Here is a 26,042-nt window from a genome sequence, read left to right as displayed (position 1 = left end):
AGCTGCAGATCATCACATGCTTCAGAACTGATTGTTCAGCACACAATACCGGCTGCCTTCTATTGACGTTTTTAAGGCTCCACATGCAAGTAACATAGATTTTCTAAGGCGGTGATGGTCCCAACGTCCTCTCACAACAGTCCTCTGCCTCACGACTGTACCTAAAGCCCTTTCAGGCTCTGGTTAGAGACCATTAACTGAGAGGGTTTTGGCCACCAAGCCAACACCTACATATGACCTCTGAAGGAGGAGTTCCTTCAGAGGTCATATGTAGCTAACAGACATTGATCTTTAGGCATCCGAGAGAAGTTATTTGAGTGTAGAATTCAAAAGTTATCAGGGAACCTTTTAGATGTGTTACTTGTGCAGAATCTTCGTTCTGGCTGCAAATTCCACCTTGCTATATTAATGTGCCTGGGCCAGTGAAACTTATTCTACCCCCTGCTTGTTCACTGTACGTATCTTATTCCAACTTCTCCTTCGCTTGTGGTCTGCATTTGTTTTAGTATTAATGGTCAGTTTAATACAAGAGCTATTATCAGTCTTCTATTACAGTCCCTGTCAGACAATCCTTTCTGCATTTTGGCAGGATAATGCTTTAACATGTTATAAACAAGCAAAAGAAAGGAACATTACATCCCACTTTAAAAAAAGCCTTTACTTTGTGTGACATAATTACCCATTTTTTTTATTGTATTGTAATTAAGTTTTATATAGCGCTTACTATCCTTGACAAGGCATTGAAACGTATTGTGATGAGTAGCACGCTTCTCTGGAACCCAAGGTCAGTGGTGGTTAATCCAGTAGTTATTATTGTTGCTTATCGGGATTTGTCCTGTCAGTCAGTCACTGACTGACTGACTTGATTCATCCTGTGCTCTCATGAAACTGTTCCATGTATTTTCTCCATTTTATTTGTGGTAGAGTAGGTTATAAGGAGTTAAGCGTGATCAATAGTGAGAGTCCTGCAAATGAAAGAAGGTGTGTTGAGTAGTGAGGCCAGAGGTGGTTAGATAGTGTTTCATTGCAAGAGATGGTCTCATAGCGGGAGATTTTGTGATCTATGAGGATATGTATGGCCAGTTTGCAGAACTATAGCAGATAGTAAGGTATGCATCAGTGTCTGATGCATTAAGGGACCATAGGGCATGCAGATGATGGAGTGTAGGGAGACTGGAAGAGGGAGACCAATCTATGAATTTAGTTTAAGGTCAGGGGCCATACGGTGTTAACACTTGAGCATTCGATTCTTGTCTGAATTCCAAACTTTGTCTGCCCTGCATCACATTTGTGATATTCTGCATTAACTTGTGACCTCTGCAGGCTACAACAGATCTTTTTTACTTTGGCTTCCAATAGATAGTCAATAGGAGTCCTTCTGGTGGCTGAGGATCACTGACCTACAGCTGACCGGGGCATGACTGACTGTATTCTTCATTTAATTTAATGTAATTTGCCTCTGTTTGAACTCTCTCCTATTGAGCTGGCTATTACTTCCTGATTTTCTATTTTTCTCCCCTCTGTATGCACATGAAATCCAGCATCCAGGTCCCTGTTTTATTTCAAGGTACCATTGATTTTACAAATTCTCAGTAGTTTTTATTCATCTTAGAACATTCCATATTTTACTGTATTTAACCCGCACCATTCCTTTTAAAGCTTCATTTTGTTAACAAAGGAAATATATGTTCTGGAGTCTGACATAAGTGACAACATTAGACATGAAAATAGTTTTCTGCTTTGGGTTACTCATAGGTTACTCAGAAGATACTTCATGGATCTAAAGGTTGTGTAGGTCAGACTCTCTGCTTCTCAGAGGTCTACATCTTGGCAAATGCTCATTGAGAACTCATGATTCACAGAAGTAGGGGTGTAACTTAAAGGGGGGTGTATGGGATGGCACCCCCCAAATATTCATGTGTCAGGTCACAAAATGTCAGTACAATCTGGTCCTGCTATCGGTCATTACTCTTCTAACAGCAAGTTGCTGTTTCTCCTGACTGGGCCCTTGAGGAGGGAGGTAGGATCTGATGCACAGGCAAGGGTTCAGAGCACAGATCTGAATTAAAAGTGGTGTCTGCACCCTGGGCCCCTACTGCATGTTGCTGCACTTCTGTGGGTCTGTGGTGCCCGGCAGTGACCCGACTCACGAACAGCATCAGAGCCTGCGCTGCTGTCCAGGCTCAGACACTTGGTACCCAGAGCTCTCAAAGCTGAAGTCAGGTCTTCAGGCATTGAAATCAGGATCTGAATGTCAGTTACTTTGTCTGATCTTCTTGTTCCTCAGCTTCCTTCACTTTCACCAAGTTCAAGTCAGAGTAGCTGTCCATTGCCTGATCTCCTAAGGCTCAGCCATCTCTGCAGTGCGACTGTGGCCTCAAGGCCTTTGTCTGTGATGTTCCAAATCGGAGAAGCCTAGCACAAACAGGTTCAAGTTTACTCCCATTTTATTAACATACAAACTAGTACTTCTTATAGCGTTTCACGCTATGTCATTCTAAAGCAATGTAAATAATAAGTAATCATATCTGTCAACTTAGCCGAATCTTATGGGTTTCACAGTCTTTTACTTCTGTTCACCCACCAGGCAAACAAACTGCCTCCATGAGCTTTAATGGAGTAACACACTTTCTAAAACCTATATGGCCCTCCAGAAAAGTGTATATTCTCCATTCATATTAATGGGCCCAACTCTTAAATCCCTAACCCATTAAAGTATACAAAAATTGATGGATGGAATGCTTGAATTAATCTCAGCCACTGGTGATCACTCTGGCCGCATCCCAGTCCTTTGTTATTTTCCACATCATGTCCCCTCATTAAAAAGACCCAGCTATAAGTAAATCAAGTCTTGAACCTGCTCCAATGGGAACAGTCCAGCCTAAACTGCCAAGCCAGGTCCTCCCTGAAATAGAACACAAGCAACTCAGGACTGGTATTGCCCTTGTTATGGACTTATCGTCCGGGTATTGCTTGGCTACAGTGACACAGTGTGCACAGGACCTTTATTCTGGGCATACCCGTCCCACTTAGGGCTACATATAAAAGTATGCAAAAAGTGATGGATGGAATGCTTGAATTAACCCCAACCACTGGTAATTAATGAGGCTACATCCCAATCCATCGGTATTTGGCACACTATACCTACTCAGTTATACCCAGCTATATGCCAATCAGTGTTGACCCTGCAGCAATGGGAACAGTCCAGCCTGAACTCTTAAGCCAGGTCTTCCTGAACCGGAATGCTAGCAACCCAGGACTGGTTTTGCCCTTGCCGTGGCTTCATCAGACAGGTATAGTTTCGTGCAGTGAAACAGTGTGCATAGGAACCAGGTTTGGGCATTCCCGTCCCACTTAAGGCAACATCTAAAATTATACAAAAAGTGATGGATGGAGTGCTTGAATTAATCTCAGACTCTGGTAATATTTTGGGGGCGCCTCCCAATCCATCATTTAACGTCACCTGTATTTTTGAGTCAAGGGATAGACAGGTATGCTACAGAATGTCCTGATAATTGGGGTAAGTGATGAAATTCCTTGCTGGTGTCACAGTTAAATGTGTAATTTTAAAAGTGGAAAGCTCATGTTAATGCCATTTTACATATTATACGTAATTTTGAGGTGTTTCACTGCTGTTTCTGTGACACATACTCCATCACCTTCTGTATAATATACAGTTAACCCAAAAAGATATTTCTAGTTCCGACAGATCAAAAGTTACTAAAAACCCTACCAAACATATTGCCACTCAGCGTCTGGCCTTTACTCATGAGAGACAGCTCATCATTTTGTTGCTGAATGCTGTATTTCAGTGTTAAATTGATGTTAATGAGGTGAAACCTTTGCTCGTATAGTCTTTACATTTGTAAAAGTGACCTAATAGTGATGTAAACCTGCTTCAAAATGTGCTGCATTATGCCACCTAATTTGCCTTTTCTTGCGGCATAATTTAGTTAACCCTGCTGCATACTTTGGTTCTTCCATGTTGTATTATCCCAGTGGCCCTGCGTATGACACCTAAGTGCACATAAGCTAATCCCCAGTCATTGTGAAGTATCACAATCATTCATTGTATTAGTTGACAGTGCTGCCCCATTACAGTAATTTACATAGCTTCGTGTAGGTGACCTGGAAGGCTAGTGGCCGCTGTTCCTAGCTTAGGATGTTTTTTTTAGACAAATCCATACACATAAGCATTCATCTGCACAAACACACACTCGCACACAATAGCCTTAGACTCCCATTGAAAGATTGCCAGAATTTAGTGCAGGTGTACCGGAAGGCCAGAATCTCTGACTACCGCTGGTATCGCCCAGACCAAATTCCAACACTCACAAGTTTTCTCGCTAGAGAGGGGAATAACTGAGCAGACCCAGAAATACTGGGTCCATTGACATAAATTTTCCCTATTCTGGAGAGAAAACTGCTGACATTTTCCACGTGGTCAAAGCAGGCAGAGAGTTTTATCAGGACGGTCAGTTGGAGGAGTAAACATGCGGCGTATATTTTAGTTAGGGCAAGTTTCAGCCTGTCTGGGGGAAGCATTGTCTGATTCCCCCTCCCCACATGCTGCTACATGATTGGCCGGGGGTCAGGTTGTGCTGCTGCTCACAGCTCGTGTCTCTGTAGTAGTGAAGACCGGTCTAGTATCTCCCGGCCTGGAATTAGCAGGCCTAGAGTTCTCCTGACTCAATAGTTGCAGGCCCAGAGACACTTCTATTTGCGGATGGCGATTTCCATCTGGGGTTATCACTCCTTAAGAAGTTTTGCCACTAAAAAGGAGGGCTATAGATATATAACCCACTCCCCTTTCAACTTAAAATTCCTATCATTTATAAAGAGCTTGAAGCATCGAAAACTAAAAACCAAAATGTGCTGTCAGTTAAAATCTCCCAAATCCTTGGAACCTAAGGCCAAAACTGCAAAGTTTTTCACGGTCTTTCCTCTCCTTACTCCAGAACCTATAGAGTTGCACCCTCTTAGCACTAAGGCGGGGTCTCCCCTTGAACCATGCACACCTAATACTCGCCACATGGTGGCCGGAGTGGTAGCACACACACTTTCAGCAATGATGAATAAAGCCATCTCTTCTAGGTATTACCCGCTGTTGTGAAGGATGCAGTAGTGAAGCCACTCCTAAAAAATCCCAACCTTGACCCTAAGGACATTAAAAACTACTGCCCTATCTCTTTTCTTCCAGTCCCAGCTAAGATCTTGGAGCGCACCTTAATAGCCATCTAATGTTGTTTGTGGAAGGACAGAGTTGGCTGGGCATGTCACAGTTAGGGTGCCGGAAAAAACACAGAACAGAAACCACTCTGGTGTCGGCCACAGACTGTTTTAGGCGGCTGGTGGCTGAAGGGCAGGGTGCAGCTTTGATCCAGTTGGATCTATTTGCGGCCTTTGACACCATCTCCCCATCCCTGCTGACTGAACAGGAAATGGGTATTACAAGCAGGGCTCTGAAACCACTGTCCTCCGTCTTCAAGGATAGATCCCAAAGGGTGATGGTAAACCAATTCCAGTCGGATGCGTTCTCCCTGCAATGTGGTGTCCCGCAGGACTCATCTGCAAGGGTTTTTAACCTCTGCATCGCCCCACTTGTGGATCATCCGCTCCTATTGGCTACAAGCGGTCCCGTATGCCAACGACTATTAGATCATTGTGTCGATTCCTAAGGACACGTAAGAAACCGCAGCTAACTTCAACTACTCTATGACACCAGTAGCAGGGTGGTTGGAAATAAAACTACCTGAAGCTTAATGGGAAGAAGACTAAGGTGTTGTTCTTTTGAACTTAAGCCTCCATTTGGAACAACAGCTGGCGGCCTGACACACTAGGCACCTTACCAGCTGCTGCAGAGAAAGCCAGGAAGCTAGGAGTGATCCTTGAAAGGGACCTCTCACTAGACTGGCAGGCCAAATGTACCACCTCAACTTGTTTTGGCGTATCAAAATGCTGTAGAAAATCTTTCCTTTTATCCCCCTCTCAGCACGAAAACAAGTTGCCCTGGTATTGGTTATGTCAAGAAATTACAATTGCAATGCACTTTTTTATATACTAATGACAGTATACAAGCCAAGCTGCAATTAGGCCAGAACACTTTGGCGAGGCTTACCTTGGACATCCCTAAACGGCAGCCGGTGTCCAAGGGATTATTTGATCTGCATTGACTCTCTATAAAAAAAAAGCACATTATGTTCAAGGCCCTCTGCATAAGGGCCCTTTATCCGGCCAGGCCGGATTGAATCAAGGCGATGTTTCACTGGTACATCCTGGGATGAAATCTTCACTCTGCCCACCTTAACCTGGTTACAGTGCCCAGAGTCTGGAAGAAGGGATGGGGAGGCAGAGCTGTAAAGCTGTGGAACTCGCTTCCTACCAACCTGACTTGTATCGAACAGCATTCTCCCTTTGGAAAAGCCTTAGACTTGGCTGTTCACCATATATGGAGATCTCTCAGCACTTTTGCAACTCTGTTATTCTGTTGCTTGGCTAAATCGGACTACTGAGACTACAGCACCTTGACGCCCACGGGCATTTGCTGCGCTCCATAAATCCTGTTCAAATCAAATCCTCCATCCACTCACTCACATATCTCTACAGTCTTTCACCCCTCCACTCAGTTAAGTGGAACAGTCTACTATCTTCTGTACTCTTGCATTTGGTTTGTCTAGACAGACAACTCCGATCTTTCCCCCCATCTTCCAGTGAACACCTTGCAACAATTACCTTGGTTTGACCCATCTGAGCCAACAAATGCAAAAGGGCCACTAATACTCTGAACCCATCTCAAATCTTACTGTTGTAAAACACAGGTACTGTTGGTATAAAGATGGGGCAGACCCTTCCAGCCAGATAGCCAAGATTTATCTACCGATTGTCTCAACACTCAGTGGTGACTAAGAACCTCCCTGCTTCAGAGTTAGGGTAATTATCACCGACAGCTGACCGACTGCTCAGGCAGGGTATTGGAAGTGCCCTTGTCCAAGGAAGGAAAAAGCTACTTAGGAGGAAATGGGCAGTGAAGAAGCCTATGAAGGACAAGTTTAAGATTTTTACTGCACAAGGGAAGGACCAGCCCCGCTCTGCGAAGTTGAGTTCAGTGAGTCTCAAAGCTCCATTGCAGCATGGACAGAATTGCGCATCCCCCAATTTAAGAGGACCTAGAAACTCGGCTTTACCCTACTTCTTCGGCAAAGCAAGCTGAAGGCCAAGTATCATCAAGTTACAGAAGAATCCTGACTGCAGCCCATGGTCACCTTGAAAGAAAAAACAGAGTGCCAACAGAAATCCTACATTGACGGAGACTCATCCCTACACCTACCTCTCCAATTCCAAAACAGCCTCTTTGAAGGGTATTGACAGCAGACAAGCATGCTCTTTGAAAGGTATTGACAATGGACGGCATAGTCCTGGCTACATTCCAGCCCGTCGCCATCCTTTTCAGTTGGGTACACCACATTGTTTGTTGTTGGAAAATTTCATATGCACACCCCCCTAACATTATGGACTAAATTACTCCCCTGCATAGAAGTTCTGAGCTAGATAATGTGAAGTAGTATATCCTAAGTAGGAAATGACTGAGGGTATCTAATTCTTCTGCTGTGGAGGTTATTGACTGCATTGCTATAAAAACTTTGCACAGATCCAGGCCAGTTCATGACATTTTGTGTGTTTAAACAAGAGTTGTGACCATTTTTCTCTGTCTCGGTTTTTCTCATCTGTCTTCCCTTAAGTGGCATGGAGATTCTTAGGTGGGACAAATATAGCAGAAATGTATGTTAAAATCCTCACAAGAGGTCTTCTGCAACAATGTAAAGTTTGGTGGAACGTCCTGTATTTTTCAGTTATAAAAACGTTTTAATTCCATACTTGCTGTGAACAGGAAGTAGAGTTGGTGAGAGGTTGATATTACAATATGGATATGATAAAGCTAAATTTCTGCATTATGTAATTGCCTTCTTAGTGCTCTTTAAAAGGTTTCAGAAAATGTGCATTATGGACTCGAGACTAATCTAAAGAAGAGCCCATCATAAACTCACAATCATGCAGTAGCATGAGGATTTGTTGTTTGTTGGCCCATGGAAGATGCACACCTCCGCTATAAACTGTAAAACTTGATTTTCTAGCTAAAGACCTCTCCATCGTAAAAAATGACCTTGTGATCCAAGCCAATTTAACACTCAATCTGCCCCTGAGAATTGAAAATTCGACTCCCAAACAAAAAAGATCTCTGAAAGTCAGCAATCTCACTGGCCAGACTTCCATACCCTTGAGCCGCCTGTTCTATAGTCCCTACTGAGCATTCAACCCCCTATCGTCAATAGAAGTGGAACTACTCAGCAACTCGTACAGTTCTAAACCCTCTGAAGCGGATACCAAACCAACTTCCACAATCCCAGTAATAATTGGCACAAATCAAATCCCCGACCTATCATTGCGCCTAGACCACCCGCTCAATACACCACCATCAAAACACTACTCTCTACAAATAACAACCCTAGCTTCCTAACCTTTATGCTACTAATCTGCAGTGAAACATGCCACGGAAATTTCTAAGACCATACTTGAGAAAGAAATCGACATTACATTCCTTAAAGAAACCTGGCTTAACGAACGCTCAACCCTGACACTAGACTTGTTTGCTCCTCCCGGCTACTCTATCATCAGAAGGGATAGACCAGGGCGAATAGGGGGCCAGATTGCAATCATCCACAAAGAGGAAACCCAATTTAAACCCATAGAAACCACAAAGTACTCAACCTTCGAATATCTCGGAGTAGAAATCAAAACTAAAGGCGCCACCCCAACAAAACTTCACACCATTTATCACCCACTTGGTGATCTCACTCTTCGCTGCGGAGCTAACTGACCTAATAACTCAGTTCACACTAACTGGCTTCAATGAGGTGCTCCTCTGTGATTTTAACATACACTGGAATGACACTGAAGACGCCATAATCGATAACCTAAATAACCTACTGGAAATAATCGACCTCAAGCAACTCTAAAACAAACCCATAATAAAGGCTCAACTCTAGACGCAATTATTATGAAAAGTGAACTTGTCTTTCTTCGCTTCATCTTACCTGATCGGATCACCATCAAATACTGTTCAATCTCAAATCACACTGCACATCCTTCCCAGCACCATCCAGCAAAACCATGCGATGGGTTCGGAACCTCAAGCATATCCCACTGCTGGAACTTCAGTCCAGGATCAGTGCTCAATTACATTCTCCACTCCTTCACATCGTTGATGACCTCACCACCCACTATAACACATCAATACAGATGTTCTTAACCAGGCCACAACACTCAAACTAAAAAGATCGAGAAAAATCAAATCCATATCCTGCTTCAGCTCAGTCTTTAACCCCTTCCATGCTGATGACGGAACCGCTCCGTCATCAGCTACAGTTGAGCTGTGCTGATGACGGAGCGGTTCCGTCATGGCCCGGCCGCCACGCCTGCGCGGCGCTGATTTCGCGCCTGCACGGGCGTTCTAATGAGCGGGGCGGGTCATGACGGAACCGCTCCGTCACCAGCACAGCTCAACTGTAGCTGGTGACGGAGCGGTTCTGTCACCAGCATGCGGCGGCCGCCCCGCCCCTTTAGCGCTGCGGCGGAATAGCCGCCGCAGCGAAGGGGTTAACAACGTAAAAAGATAACTTCAATAAACCGAAAGGTTACCGAGACCGAACCCTTCACTGGTGCACCTCTCACTCCTAAGATCAGAGTGGATCGCTGTAGACGATACGGGGACACAGGTGACTGAAGGATACAGCACTCATATGTTATGTAGGGATTCTTTTGGATTTTTATTTTTTTAATGACACTGATTTTTGGACTTTCTGATGTCTCAGTCCCATATGTTTTCAGACTGTCTTTAAAGTAAACACACAAAAAATGGTCCTTTATGTCAGGAGTGTGACAATATAAACAAAATAAGGGTTCATAGGGTTTCTTCTTGGTTGTCTCCTCAGGCTTTTCAGATCCTGGGTATTAGTCGGAATGCTCAGTCTTCTTAGGGCACTCAGAGGTAAAAAGGGAGGGGAAAACAAACAATAACATGCTTTAGTATTGAGTATCCGGTTTTCATCTGCTATGTGCTACTGTCACCAGCCGTAGTGTGTGGGGGGGGGGTGAATCAGGTGCAATAAGGGGGATTCCGGTATCGCTTTCACCTAATGACTTGTTTTAAGACCCCACACCTTCCCACCATCCCCACCAGAGTGCCCCTCCCAAGGGTACTGCCTGGATTGCTCCGGGCCGTGGCGTAGGGTTCCGGGGCGTCCTCCCTCTCCTCTAGGCCGCCGGGTTGGTTCGCAGTATCGACGGCTCTTCTGTCGTCTCCACTCTCTCCTGGTTCCTTACACTGCTCAGCTGCTCCACTCACTTCTTCCCTCACCGCTGCCTCTGTCCTGGACTCCTTCGTTGTTCCGCTCTTTCCGCCGTCGGCCTCCTTTCTCTCCTCGTCTCCCTCTCTTTGTTTGTCTCCTGAGGGTGACGTCAAGACCGCTTCCACCCTCCTCTCAAGAACCGCTAGACCGCTGACCTCTCTTCCTGTCGGGTTAAAGGTTTGCCCTGGTTCGTCGTGTCTTTAGTCTACCGCAGCACTGAACTCCTTACAATCGCCTACTAAAAACACATTTTCAGGGAAAATACACTTTCTTTTGTAATCAACTTGACCATGTGAAGAATGCACCAAGGGAGATTTTCAACATATTCAAACAGCAATCTAAGCTTACTTCCCAACCGAAAACAAAAATCACAAATGAACACTGCGAAGATATAGCTAATTTCCTTGTTAATAAAGTTATAAAAATCCAACAATCTCCTACCCTTGACAATAGTCAGACATCCAAATCCGCTGGCTCCACTGACCACTGGAGTCAAGCTATCCTGGCTGAAGACGGCTGATAGCCAGAAACCGGTCCTAGGATGCTTGATTCCGGTCCAGGAAAGACCTGGCTTGGCAGTACGGGGTGGACTGTTCCCATGAGGCACAGGGTCAAGGCTGATTTGCATATGGCCATGTCTGAACTGGGGTGGGGGTCTCAGCTGCCCCATTGAAAGCTTGTCTTATTGCAGCCCCAAGGCTGATAGCGGGATCAAACAATTTGATTACATCTCACCTCACTGGCTGCCGTTAAAAGCAAGAATTCAATTCAAATTGGCATGCATCACTCATAATGCAATTCACCACAAAACTCCAGGTTACCTGGCCCAGAAACTGACGCCATCTGGAGGTAACCGACCTTCTAGGAGCAAATCAGACTTTCTTTTGAAACCGGCTCGATTCTGCAAGAAAAAGACGTATGACCGAGTATTCTCAGGAGCAGCACCGAGAATTTGGAATGCACTCCCACCAAACATCAGAAGAATTACATCCATTGCAACCTTCAAAAAGGAAGCAAAATCGTACTATATGAGCAAATTTCTTCCATAAGGACTATATGGGAGGCCTGCTATCTATAAACTGCCCAACTTTATTACTGAATGTATATATGTCTATATGCTAAACTGAAGTGTAAAACGGATGAAACACTATTTTAAAGAGCTATGTCACACCACACTGGGTCATGATCAAAGATGATCATGTATTTTAACTGCGCCATGGCAACTGTATTATTGAATGTATATATGTCCATATGCTTAACTGAAGTATGAAACATTAACCACTGATGAAACGCTACTGTAAAGCGCTCTGATTCTCTACACTGGGTCATGTTCGCGCTATAGAAAACACTTAATAAATAAATAAATAAATAAAACATCTAGAAACTAAACTATCGAGAGCAGGAAAAGGTTGGGTTCTGAGAAGCTCCAACTCTTTTTCTCATTCCTCCTAAATTTAAAAAGAAATCAACCCAGGCACGCTCCTTCTCTGGAATTGCCCCCAAGATTTGTAAGTCACTTCCAAATGACCTACACTGCAATCTCTCCTTTTCATGCTTCAAACGGGGCCTCAGATCTCTACTACTCAACAACTACTATGTCAATAATCCCTAGTTGATATACGTCTCCCTAAGACCAAACCCTTCTTTGAAATAAATTTGGTCTGAAAGACCTCCTAATCCTACTGACTATGCGGACTCGAACCCTGTCCCTTTTACCCCTATACTTCCAACCCAATGCTAGTTTGCTGTATATTTCTGTCCACATACTGTTAACTTCATTTACTTTCTGTTTTTATCTGTATGACTGGAACCTCAAATTGACTTCATCATTTACTACTTGTAAACTTCCTCTCAAACTCCGTAAAGTGCTCTGATACCCTTGGGTCTAGCCAGCGCTGTATAAAACAAACAAAAAAACTACCATTGTTCTTCGATTTCTGCTGTGGCTCATCTATTGCATCAGCCGGTGTCCAGTTGTTTATGAGGACCCTCTTGCTTTTAAGGAACAATGTCTGGATGGGTGAGTGTGAGGCTCTGCGGCCTTTCAGCTCTTTTTTATTCACTCATCTCTGGCTAACCAAGATAATACCTGTACAAGTGTACAGCACTCATCATATTGTCTCAATTGGACATGCACAATGCCTTCGTCAGAGAAATTAATACAAGCTGTGATCCAGCTCCTGAACAATGCGTTGAAGAAATCTATTTTTAAGGGAAATTGCCCTTGCTCGCATGCTCTAGTGCGGAGAGAAATAAGGGTGACAGGAAGATACATTTCCAGAAATCACTATATATTTCACAAAGGAGAAATTGGATGATACAACTGGAGCAGAGAAGGGCAAGGGCATATAGAAGAATAGAAGAGCAAACAAGATGGACAGAACTCAGACAATGAGGGGGAAAAGGGAAGAAGAGGTGCATGTCGGGAAGGGAGTACAACCTGCTACAGTATGGGACTGGTTAAGTGGCGGAAAGGGAGGGTCACACCTCACCGTAAATTGTCAATGAGGTACACCCCATGATGAAAACGCAAATGCTAGGAGGCAGGGTACATAAAAAAAGTTTAATACTGAGATCCAGTGTTCTGCACATTAAACAGAGATGTATGTAATAACATGCTAACCTATAAATGACGTTTCAGTTTACTTAAAATTGTACTAAGATTGTATTTTTCTCCTATTGGAATTTTAATTAAAATACCCTTTCTGATTCTAGTATGCTGAGAGCGAAAAGAAGTTGCTGGAAGCAAGAACAGAAATAATAGCATTGGTAAGAATTCACGTTTATTTTGGCAAATGTGTTTGCGTAAGTCACTTTGCTTTGTGGTAAACGTTGTATTCAGAATGTATACATGCTGTACTAGATAGCACAATTATCAAACTATGTGTAGCCAAACATTTTTTGACAGGCAAACCTTCAGTTCTGTAGTAAAGGAAAGAGTAGTACAAAAGGGGGTGGTGATGGACGGAGCATCTGAATCAATCAAACACTCGCACCCAGTCAAAAGATCTGGGTTTAATCCATCACCGTTCTTTAGCCCACTCTGCCACCCCAGTTCAGACATGGCCATATGCAAATCAGTCTGACCCTGTGCTTCATGGGAACAGTCCAGCCCGAACTGCCAAGCCATGTCTTCCCTGGACCGTAAACAAGCTTCCGAGGACCGGTTTCTGGCAATCCAGCTGTCTTCAGACGGGATTGCTTGAATCCAGTCGCAAAGTGAGCAAGGGACTCACGTCTGACCATACCCTGCCACACTTATAGCGGCCAAAAGAGTACGGACATTTTTAAAAAAAACATTTTGTTGACTATTTGAACCCGACCATTAAAAATCTGATTAGAACGTTCATGATTTCTTGCTCATTGTATTGCTCTCAGTTGGACAGTAAATAAAGTCAAATAAGTGGTACATGGTGGGTCGGAATTATCCAGCAAATACCACTGGTAGGGTGAGAATTTGAGCAAATTGAATTAATTGGGGAGGAGGCCTAATTCACAAAGGTAATTTAAACTTTTGACTGAGTTTACACTTTGGAGTAAGTTTACTACTTTCAGTATTCACAAATTCAAAGTGTAAACTTGCTACAAAGGAGTAAGTTACATGTCTCCACCACCAGAGTCTAATATTGTGTGGATGGTTGACGTCCCTCCCTAAACACATCCCTGACTCTCCCTAAACCTGCCCCTCTTCCTGCCCCCTCCTGTGTGTCCCACCCACATATACTACTAAAACCTATAATTGTGGGCGTTGCGATCTCGCAGTCAGGGCGGAGAACTCATACACATAAGTATAGGTAAAACATAAATCTTGTAGTACTACAAAACATCGTACAAAGTGCAGTTTGTGAATGAGGCTCTGGGTGCTTAGTAGTCCATCACAGTAGTCTCAGTGTGGATGTGTCATCTTATGATAAATCCCATCCCTTGACTGAGAATCAGTAGTGGATATGGAGACCTGTGTGGAGGATGGGGTGATAGTGTAGGCTTGATGTCAGTACCTTGAGGGGGTTGATGGTCAAGTCTTTCACTGGAACTGCAATTCGTTCAACGAATGCTAGCAGGGCCAATGATCTTGCGTCTAATGCAGAAGTGGGTGTGACCGGTTGTTTGATGATCTTCGTCTTACAGGGGATCATCGCTTATTTGGGTTTGAATGCTAATTTACGTGAATAGACCTTTAATATCTTGCACTAATTGAATGCTTTTGCCTCCTTAAGCATGCTCAGCAAGATCGAGCATTGACTCAAATCAACAGGAAGATTGACACAGAAGTAGCTGGGATGAAAACCATGCAGGAATCCCATAAGCTCGATACTATAAAATATTTAGCAGGTAAAGCCAGTATTATTGTGTCTGTAAGAGCATGTATGTTGAAAGCTCGTGTTGCTAATATTCATGCAAACGGCTGGAATGGATTATTGTTGATGTGGCACGTTTAACAGTAGTTTTTTTTTCCACTGTTGGTAAATTTCTTGTATATTTTTTAAACCTGAAATAAAATTGACTCATGACACACCTTGTTTTATTGTATTAAAAAATCCATTATCATCCCAACCAGGTGCTGGTCAGTTGGGTGAAATAGAGGGCATCTGGGCACTGTATTGCAGGGGCTATTTAGCCATTTAGAGAGTTCAATGTGTAAGTTCACCTGTATGTAAGCTTAAAGCTTCATATTATAGTTTGGTTGTCTTTGTTGTTCATCCTTCCAAGGTCTAAGGTCTTTAAAATGAGTACATGAACATTTTGTAAAAGTAACACCAGTTTCCAACATCTGTAGTCTAGTGTGTGGTGTGCGTTGAACAAATGATAACTGTTACTGCATGACAGTATGTGTAATTATGGGTTGTGTGTATTTTGACCATGCAAGTTAAATAATGCTTATTTATAGAAGGCAGTGCTCATTTACAATTTCAGCGAAGTTGAAAAGAAAAGGCAGAAAAGAAAGACTCCTTTTTGGTACATTTCACAAGTAAATACTGAGGATGGGCTTTTATTGTCCTTCTTTCTTTTTCTTGTCCTTCTTTCTTTTTCTTGTCCTGTTATTTGTTAACATGTAATTGTACGCCCTTTGAAGGGGTTTAGAAGCCCTCCCTTGGTTTTACAGTACATTGCTTTACTCTGTATTCTCTACCTTCTTATTTGTTACCTGGGACCGGAACTTAATGTACCTGCTGCATGCCACAGGTGCCAACAACGCATTCATTAGCCACATATTCTTCTTTTTTGTAATGTTGTGGTGTCTTTTCAATTTCCTGGACTATTTCCTTCCCACAGTAGTCTTTTGTGCTAATCTTGTTTATGTTTCAAAGTGTGTTTTCTTCTTCCTCTTTTGTACGACTGTTCCCCTGCAAGTGATTACAATCTGCTATTTGTTTTGTTCTTTTAACTCCCTTCAACGCTTCCATTTCTTGGTTCTTTTACGGCCAAAGTGTTTCAGATTATTTCCTTAACTTGAGAAAATGTCTAGAAATCTGTGTTCATCCCTTCAAATGGGGGTGGGGCGGGGGGAGCATGCATGTGTGCGCATGTGTGTGTGTGTGTGTGTGTGTGTGCGCGCGCATGTGTGTGATTGCACGCGTGTGCGCATGTGTGTGTGTGATTGCGCGTATGTGTATGTGTGTGTGTGTGTGCCTAGAGTGCATGTTTGTTGTACTCTTATTTTGGGCTTGCAACCCTGTTGTCCTCCTCCTCCTCCAACCCACTGAATGCGCCATTGTGCCTGAGAGAAATTCCCATCACTCTTTATTAATGCTGGATTCTTCATGGTTGATTTGGAAGCTGAAAATATGTTTCAGGCGGGTTTGTTATTTTTGGACGAGTGGCCATTTTGTAGTTCTTTGTTGTTGTATAAAAGTCTATTCACCTTACCCACAACAAACTACTTGTGAAGTAACGAGAATGTTTCAAATGCTTTCGGAAGCCTGTGTAGAAACCCAAGTACCCATAGAGTGCTTCATGTGTGAATCACTTTCGAAAACAGCCTCAAGGTATAAGCAGTGAGCACAGTTCAGGACTGGGAAGATGCGATATTACTGTAATGACATTGATGTGTAAAGTTTTATTAAAATAAATTTTATGTGTATAGGTTTATCTTGTTTGCCTGCTTCTGTGTGTAAGGAAGCGCCTCTTTATGCTTCATCACCCCCTCAAACCTTTAGACTCATGCTGCTGGTTTTGCGACTCTAAAAGTGCACTGAGCTTTACCAACTAGGCCCCAGTGCCAGTGGCCCTTTAAGAGACCCTTAAAAAGTGCATGTTTAATTGGTTGACACACCCTGGGCATAAGTTAACTTATAGTATATTGTGTATTTTATATTGTATCAGGTGTTCCCAGGGCTTGTAAGTTAAGTGTTCCTCGTGGACTGAAGCACTGGTTGTGCTACCATGAATGTAAAAAAGCAAAGAATAACACCCACTCTGCATTTGTACACTGTTAGAGTGCTGCCATTTCAGCCCTTGGCAAAGCCCATACCTTCCTTTTTATTATTAATATTTATAGGTCACCCCTAAGGTAGACCTAACAAGCCCTAAAGGCAGGGTGCATTATATTAAAAATGGATGTGTTTTGATGACTTTACATGTCCAGACAGTAAAAACTATGCGTTGTCCTCTTTACTGTAGTAAGGCTAGTAGCCTCATTGGCGAGTATAGAGTTACACGCTGACAACTCAGCAGTGCTAACTTTCAAATGGGACTACTAAATCTGGTACTTCAAGGTATCTAAAGAGTTGTTGTATGTAACCCAACTTGTTGCACAAGTTGAATTTAATGTAACTATTTTACAAATTGCAACTTTAGAAAGTTGCCACTTTGTTTCCCAAGTTTTCATTAGCTGTTTCTGTTTCGAACCGCTGCTGTCCTCGAGACAGCCTGCTGCTCTCCTGGGGAGAGGCAAAAATGACTCTCAGGAGTGACCTCCTCCTGACAGGATGGCTAGAGTGGGTATAAGCACAAAAGGTGAGTATTAAAGGGGAAGCTACTTTTGAAGGGTAAAGGCTAATCACACTAAGGGCCCGATTCCGATGCGGTTAGGAATGGCTCCAACCCTCGGTCGGAGCCATCCTATCCCCATGGGACTTGTCGATTCAGATTCCTTTCCGACTGTGCCATTCAGATGGACTCGTTTTGGAAAGGAATCCGACCTCAGAGAGTGTTCTTGCCATGTTTGGAATCAGCGGTATAGTCCACATGGGACAGCTAGGTGTCACACTTTTCAGGAAGTCATCAGACACAAGGTGACCTGGTAACCCATTGGCTAGTTAGTCGCAACCATTCCCTTGGCTTGTAACAAGCATAAAAGTGGCATCCCTGCCCCCCAGAGCTCAGGTCATGACTGTTCTGAAGAGAAGACCAAAGAAGGACTGCCTTGTTATTGCCAACCAAAGGACACCGCTAGGATTTCTGCACCGGAGACCCCTAGATGCGCTGTACTTCACCCAGACACTATAGGGAGAACAACCCATGAGGCCAAAGTCACCCACTCTCCCAAGTTCGAGAACAGAAGGGTGGCCACAGGAAGACCCACTGCACCGGTTTAGCCTCATCGGTATCTTCAGCATTCACTATCCCTTGCAACAGGATCAGCAATCAGGACCATTCCATTAACTTTAATGGCAGTTCGACCTAAGGATTCAGAACTGGATTGGAGATTGCTAAGACCGATGGGTAACTGTCCCCATGGACCTGACTGAGCCCTGTGACTGGGTGTCTATAGAAGCTTGCACATCCAAGAGTGCCAATATAGTTGATGTCAAATTGCTTGTCGTGGTTAAACTGAAACAGCTATTGCTGTAGATTGGAAAGATTTATTGCATCGAGTGAAAAGCAGTGATTTAATGTTTCTTTAAAAATGTATATCTTTGGAATCCTCCAGTAAATCTTTGCCTTTTGTGTCTCTATTTAAAGATGAACAATACAACTGATTTTCATAAATTGGGGTTGCATTTTTCTTGTTTAGCTTTTTCTTCTTATTTTACTGTTTTAATGCTTCTTAATGCTTTACACATATTCCTTTGAAAAATCCTGATTGCTCTGTGCCACAGCTACACAGGACTGAGCTATGGTTATACAAACAAAACTGATTGGACTTGATAAGGATTTGTCATTATTGCACGGTGAGGTCCCACATCCCCACCATATAATAATCCACATTTCTCACACTGTGGAACCCACTGTAAGGTTTGCAGATCTCTAGCTAGTCTGCGTAGACTCTCAAAGTTCAAACTCGTTTTTATGCTTTAGTTCCTGTACACCCCTCTGTTTCTATTTTTGATGCTATTAACACACTTTTTGGTAACCATCCTTGGTCCATCACCTTCTACTTCTGAAAATGCGGTTAATTCAAAAAGGGTCTCAGTGTCTCTAGGAATGTAGCCACCCTCTTGGAATGGATATATAGGTAAAGAATAGTAAGTAAGTAAGTAATGTAAAGTAAACTGAGGCCATTCTAGAAATCCTTTATAGTGGGTCTGACTTTTTGGTGTGGAGGAAAGGCGACAGAGGGACCCCTTGAAGCTTGCTTAGATTGTTGTTCCTCCTTACCCTTTGCTAGCCCATTATTCACTGGAGGACTGGCTCCCGTCGGTTAACAGGTTGTTGGACATCTTCACTCTCTTTTATACCTTTGTTTTGGGTTGCTCCTGACAAGAGACTTGCAGCTGCACCCTGGACCTTGCTTCAACCAGTCTGAGCAGAATATGCAAAATGGGCAGACTTGTCAAGTACTGAGTCTCTGAGCTGACTGTTGAACTACACAACTACTGTCTGTAACTTTAGTATAAAGATGGAGTAGACCTTTCTAGCCAATGTGATAAGACTTCTCTACTGGAATCCGAGGCCCACACCAGTGGCAACTCTTTATTGCGCTGAGGTAGGGGTATTAACTGCCAATCCCCCTTGCCAAGCTCTGGATCAGAACCGCTGAAAGTCTGACAGCCTGCCAGGATAAGCTGCCTTTTGAAACTGCCTTGGGTGAAGGCACTGACTGTCTGCTCAGGAGAAGCACTGAAGGTGTCATTACAAAAGGAAGGTGCTGCCTAGACAAGGAGGACAGCAAAGTGAGCAAACTTTGATGGTTGCTGTAGCTATCGGAGTCTCCTGGAAGTGCTTGACATCAAAGGCCTTCCTGGAGACACCCAAAGTGGTAGAAGGCAATGCCACTACTAGAAGCTAGTGCCTAGAAAAGAAAAGGCATAGGTGGCTGTTGGACCTTACTGAGCTGTGCCTAGAAAAATACAGCTAGTTTTCTGAAAAGCACATAAGACATCACCTGCCTCACCATCGCAACCAGGTTGGCTCCTATATTTGTTTGGGTTGGAGGGGATTGTCTGACATGGAAGAAGAACCCAAGGAGAACGACCCGTCCTACTTCAAGAAGCGCAACACCAGCACAGCTGCTCTACTGCCTGTATTGGCGCTGCCTAGGCTCCCTTGAACGAGTGTACGCCTGATCATCCACCACAGAGGGCAATCAACGTCAGCTATACCAGGGTGAAGAAGCAAGCACATCCTGCTCAGTAGGCATTGCAAGACACACCACCTGGAGCAGTGAGGTTTCCAATCATCAACAAACTTGCTGGCCTGCATGAACAAAGGACAGAAAGTACTGTGACTTTGTGACCACAAAAAAGGAAAAAATGATTATATTTGTGGGGGGGTTTGAAAAGAAATTACTCTTCGACCAGAAGGGTTTACTTTATCACAAGAGCTCCCCAGGGGTAGCTCACATGATAATTCCTGCCAAGTGCCAGTGAGCAGCCTAAAAAGGTTCTACACTCTGGAATTACTTCTAAAGCTCACATTTCTAGATGAGGAAATGGCCAAAAAAACAACTTACTTACCTTCTGTAATGCTTTTTTCTTGTGGATTCTCCTCAGCTTATCAATTTTGCAGAGCACCAGACTGGATCCGGAACATTTTCATACTAACTGCTACCATGCGCTGGCAGGTGGTACCATCGGATTCAGCAGCAACCTCGCTCTGCCTCCTGAACTGACAGCTTTGACCTGTATAGGGGTTCCACCCCCTGTACAATAACATCATTTTTTACCTTTGAACTCAGAGGGTGCAGATTTCCTGTGACAAATTGAAAGAATGACAATGTGCAAAATCTACCTTGTGGCCTCTTTAGAACACTGAAAGTTTTCTTCACGGAATAGGGAGGATGGACGGCAATGAGAAAAACTGCAGTATCCATCAGAAAGAATGTTATCTGTGGTAAGTACCTTGTTCTCCTGATAGATATTTCTTACTTCAGATTTCTCACCTTTTGAATGGATACCAAAACTGTACCTCCCAAAAAGGTGGAGTATCTGAGAGCTGGATTGAAATTAGGAAGTCCTGTAGGACCAAGCAGGTGAAAGCCTGCCTTGGCGAGGCAGTAATGCCTGTTGAGGGTGTGCATGGAGCCCCATATTAGCAACCTGGCAGGTGTCTGACTTCTGAACACCTTTTGCCAATGTAGTCATAGTGACATTGGCCCTGGTGGAATGGGTCTGAATGCCCTCAGTAGGCTTCTTCTTGGCAAGGGCATAGCATATCTTTATGTACAGATGAGCCACCTAGACCAGGCTCACTACTAAGCTATCTTTCCCTCAGTAAAACGGCAAAGCCAATAAAAAGCTGCTCATCCTCTCATTTTATTGTGTGCTTGATGTAAAAGCTAAGAGCTGCTTTTGGGTTCAGTCAGTGAAGCGTCCTCGCCTTAGAATGGTGAAGCAAAGCGAAAAGAGCAGAGATTGATAGAATTTCCCACATCAAAGGGCACTAACACTTTCTGCAAAAACGAAGTGTTAGTTTGCCGCACCAGTTTATCTGGGGGGAAAAGGTGGTTGCGGAGGTTGCACTGATATTGCCTGCATCTCCCGGACACGCGTAAAAGTAACTGCAATGAGAAATACCATCTTGATGGTCATTACTCTGATAGTAAATGTACATAGGCCTTCGAGGGAATATACATTTAGAATGTAAGGACCAAATTAAGGTATAATGAAGACTGCTGGGCGGACTTGTATGTGAGGCACTTCTAAAAGCGCATCACCTGGTGATTTGAATAACCAAGGTTGATCAGACAAAAGTAGGGAGGCCGAAAGGGCCAACAAATAACCTCAATAGTGCCCACCACAGTTGCCTTGCTAGCGATTGAACAAATAAGAAAACGTTCTACAGTTTGGCCTGCAAAGGGTTAACCAGACAGTCTCCACACTACGAAGGGAAAACTTTGCATATGATTCAGGCCAGATTTCGGCTTGGTGATGGAAAGCCCCAGAGATGACAGAAGGGTAAATATCCGGGCCAGACTGGCTGTACCTGGCCGTACCAGTCATTGGGCGTTTCCCCGGGAGGCTGGGAGGGCGGGAGCCGGTTTTGTTATTGGGGGACCAGTTTTGCAACAGTAGTGAAATATCAGCCCCTAATTACAAAAGCAGTAAGCAAGTTTTTCCAACCTCCAGGGGCCAGGCAGTGCTTCCCCAGGAGCTAATCTGAGAAAACAGCCTGGGCTGCTTTGGGTTCCCAGTCCGGCCCTGATAACTATTGTTGGCAAGTGATCTACAGCTGAGTGTGGGTAGGCTGCCTTCAACCACTTATTATTTTGAGTTACAGGAATACATATATCCTCAACTTCTGAAGATAGGCCGTCACTACCATCATCACCTTGGTAAGCACCCAAGTGGCAGAAGTGAGACAAAAGGAAGTGTCTTTGGAACGCAGGTCAGGTACATGAAAGTATGTATCCTGCTGGTTCAGGGATTCAGTACATCTTGAACCCGTACTTCCACAGGAATACTTTCATAGGAAGGCGTTCAGAAGGTAAAGGTTCAGAATTGTCCAAAGTCCTCCATTTTGTTTGGCCACCTAAAACAATAATTAGGGTAGCACCCCCCTCTCTTAGGGTGCTTTAGCCATTCATGACCAAACTTCCTGCGCAAGTATGGTGGTGAAAAAAAGTGTGTTGTAGGATATGGCCCGAGTATTTGCCAGTGGCTGATATTAATTCAAGCATTACATCCATCACTTTTTTTGTATTCCTCAGAGCAATGCCCCAAGTGCAATTGACATTGTTTTTTTGATCACTGTACGTCTGGAACCAGGCTAAACCCAACTAACAAGGCTAAAATATGTTAAAAGTGGTCTGGTGGTTGTTTGTGTTCTGGTTCAGTGGGGGCCTGGCCTAGCACTTCAGGCTTGAAGTATTCCTACCCACCATAGCATCCCTGAGATGCTATGGTGGGCAAACAGTTGATGGTCTAATATGTGACCCTCTGTGTTTACCAGTAGCTGAGATTAATTCAAGCATTTAATTCATCACTTTTTAAATTCCTCAATGCACAAAGATGGAGACTTGTTTAGCTGAAATCTAACCTTTTTGAAAGATATGCACCACCCACCGGTCTGAAGTTAGAGTATGCCAATTCTGCAGGAAAAAAACAAATTCTTCCCCCTACCAGTCATGCATGACTATGGGAGGGGAATGAAAGCGGCTTAGCCCCAGCTGTGGTGTTCTTGTCCTGTACCACTACCATGTCCTCTTAAACTGAAAAGACCGGAGTTAAGCTGTTTTAGAGTTGCTAGACCTGCCATGGAGCTGTAGGCAAGTCCTTGAGGGCATCCAATACATTTAAAGTTATGTTGATGGAAATAACAGGCCAGAGAGAGTAAAAGTAAAGCGAATGCCGAAACATGCCTGTCTCTAAAATGCTCCAAAGCAGAATCCGTCATCTCAGCAAAAATCCTGAAATCATCAAATCGCATTTAAGAAATGCCTGCACATAACTGGAAAATCCTATGGTGCACATCCAGGTATGATGCCTGATCACAATGCTGATGCGTGTAGCGCGACTCACAGTCCATTGTGTCCAGGCTGGCCCTCAAGATATATTTTGATACATATGGTTTGGCTTGATTATTCTAAGCAAACTGTTCATGAATTCATTCAGGAAGGTTGGCAAAATCTCGCTGGCCACTTTCCGAAGTGCATAAGTATGTAATGTCGCAATAGGCAAACAGCGTTCAGGGATCTCTGGTCCAAAGTAGCGAAAGAGAAAACCCTGTTCCTGAATTTTATCAATGCTTTTCAATTCTCATTCTGGTGGCATGGTAGGGAATCCGTTGCTTATAGAAGCTTGAATTAAAAACTCTGGCTTTGAGTGCAGAGTCAAAAAAGTCGGCTCCCCAGGTTTGTGGCCTGTTATATCCAGCTACTTGCCAACTTAATGAGTTGGACACGACTTGGATCAAGTCGTCATCAAGGTTTTCATCAGGACCTCATTAAAAGGCAGTAAGTGCTCCGAAGCAACAAGCCCAGGCAGCAAGATTTCGGTCAGTAGGTCTGCATTGGTGTCTATGGTAGTCGACAGCATGAGCTGCACACGAGTTTTAAAGGATACCATGTCACCAATATAGGAGGTTGGAACAAGAACCTTATAGAGCTTGAAAAGCATCAGTCTAAAAATATAAGCAAAATGCATGCAGAAAACCATGAGGTCACAATTTAGTAGTGTGGGTACCTATAACAAAAATTCACCAAAGAGAAAAAGTATATAATAAATAAATGTTTTAACTAAGTATCCACCTTTGATTTACAGCTAGCCAACTGACAAGAATACACAGTATGGTCTGTAAGCATGACATGCAAATAAGAATGTAATTTGATCAAATATCAAGCAAAAATAGGGCAGCATTCACAAAAATGTAACATTTGATTAGGCAGCATAAGTAGGGATCTATTATTCTTGATGGTCCTGAAGAAAGCCATTTGACCAAGACTTTAAATGAGTGGCTGAAACATGTTGACTGCTGTTGATGTAGGAGTCCATAACTACTACATATACATTGAACCGCCTGTTTTTAGGTCGAGCAGACCTACCCTCAATGCGTGAGCATTGAAGGTGTCTGCTTCAGACCTATTGTGGCCCGTATTTAGGAATGTGGACAGCTACCAGACGTGCGCTTTGACGAGGTCAGATTTCACCTCTGGAGCGAGCGTCTGGTAGCTGCGCATGTGCGGTGCAAAGCCCTTGCTCACACACAGACACAGGCAGCCCCCACCTCTCTGCATGCACGCACGCACACACACACACACAGGCGCGCGCATGCACACGCAGGCATACGGCACCCATACAGGCACACATACAGGCACACTATCCCCTACCTCGCATTCTCTCTCAATCACACACAGTCACGCATGCGCACACACGTTCCCTAGCGCACACACGCACATACGCGCACACACACTCCCCCCCCCCCCCCACCCCCCACCCACCCATTTCAATATGTTCACGTGCTTTTGATCGCAAAAGGGTAGTGTGCCTCGCTTTCGGAATTCGAGTAGAGACGATTAATGCGTACTTGATCTCGTAACAGCATAGGAAAATACTGATATCTTGCCTGGGTATGACATGGCCGCCACACTGCGCAAGCTCGTTAGCGGGAGTTTACGGACCATGAATCGTGAGAGTGGCACGTGCGTCAAGACACGACGAGCAGTGCGCGAGCATTTTAGATTAAGGGACGGAAATTCTGTGAGTGCGGCATTTCCTCAGGCGATGCTTTTCTTCTTAAATAGATTTATTCGAGCTTATGCCTATTATCTCTGTTGTTCCTTCATTCCTCACTTGTGTTACTGTTTGTTGCCGGCAAAATATCTGCCTTTTTAGCACTTTAAATGATGTTATATGAAATTGTAGTTCCTGGTACCCCCGTCCATACAAGCGACGCAATGTAGTTCAATAGTCTATTGAGCTTTTTTCTTTCATGTTATTGTTGTTAACTATAACATGTTTAAACGAGGGACTTTTTTAATATTAATCGTGTGAGGTATTTAAAGGAGGGGGTGTTTACAGGTTTTGGTACGGAGACTTAGCTTTGAGCGGTGCTGAGGATGAATACTGTCGTTCGAGCGTTGTACACTTTGGGTTTGAAATTATATGGAATATCTGGAACATTTTTGGGTTTAAATAAAGACATTTTGAAAAAAAATGGCAGACATTTGTGGTTTGAATGAGGGACGTTTTGGTGTTGAATGAGCGACACTGCATTATTAAAGTAGATGATGGGGTTTAAATGAAGGGCTTAAAGTTTGTAAATATAATTTATCTTTCAATGCTAGTACTTAAGCTACAGAAAATGTGTCATTAAAATTAATTTGCATTATGTTATGCTAGGTTCTGCTACTCTACTGTATGTAAACAATGTGTGTTTGTTCTAAACACACATTGAGAGCAAGCACACATTAGACTGCTTCCGAAGCTCAGAAATAGAGTGGAAAGTTCTAGATCTTCAATCAATCAATCAATAAATCAATCAACCAGGGGTTTTAAGCGTGCTACTCGCCAGTGAGAGTCTCAAGGCTCTAGGGGGTGGGGGTTCTGCAGCTCTGTTTAGTTGAAAAGCCAGGTCTTGAGGGCCTTCCTGAAGGTGTTCAGGGTGGGGGGCGAGTCTGATGCCTGCCGCCTGCCGGGAGCTCTTTCCAGGTTATGGCCGCAATGTGAGAAGGATCTTTCACCTGCTCTGGCTCTGCGGATGCGAGGGGTTTTGGCCAGTTCGAGGTTAGAAGATCGGAGGTTCCTTTTGGGTATTTATTTATTTTTATTTTACAGGTTTTATATAGCATTGGCTAGACCCGGAGGTATCCGAGCG

At 43.7% G+C, this 26,042-nt stretch overlaps 1 protein-coding gene across 1 annotated transcript in view; it reads left to right on the top strand.

Annotated features, from left to right (window-relative positions):
- Positions 1-26,042, top strand: part of MCUR1 (mitochondrial calcium uniporter regulator 1) — a 219,881-nt gene that overhangs the window by 159,262 nt on the left and 34,577 nt on the right. Inside the window, exons 7-8 of the mRNA XM_086965097.1 lie at positions 13,122-13,175; positions 14,624-14,738. Of these exons, the coding sequence (XP_086821223.1) occupies positions 13,122-13,175; positions 14,624-14,738 (169 nt within the window). The remainder of the gene's footprint in view (positions 1-13,121; positions 13,176-14,623; positions 14,739-26,042) is intronic.

The sequence above is a fragment of the Lissotriton vulgaris genome, chromosome 4_1 (assembly GCF_964263255.1).
Source record: "Lissotriton vulgaris chromosome 4_1, aLisVul1.2, whole genome shotgun sequence".
In the NCBI taxonomy this organism is placed as follows: domain Eukaryota; kingdom Metazoa; phylum Chordata; class Amphibia; order Caudata; family Salamandridae; genus Lissotriton; species Lissotriton vulgaris.
The sequence above is the reverse complement of the archived record's forward strand: the minus strand, read 5'-3'. Positions and strand labels throughout refer to the sequence as shown.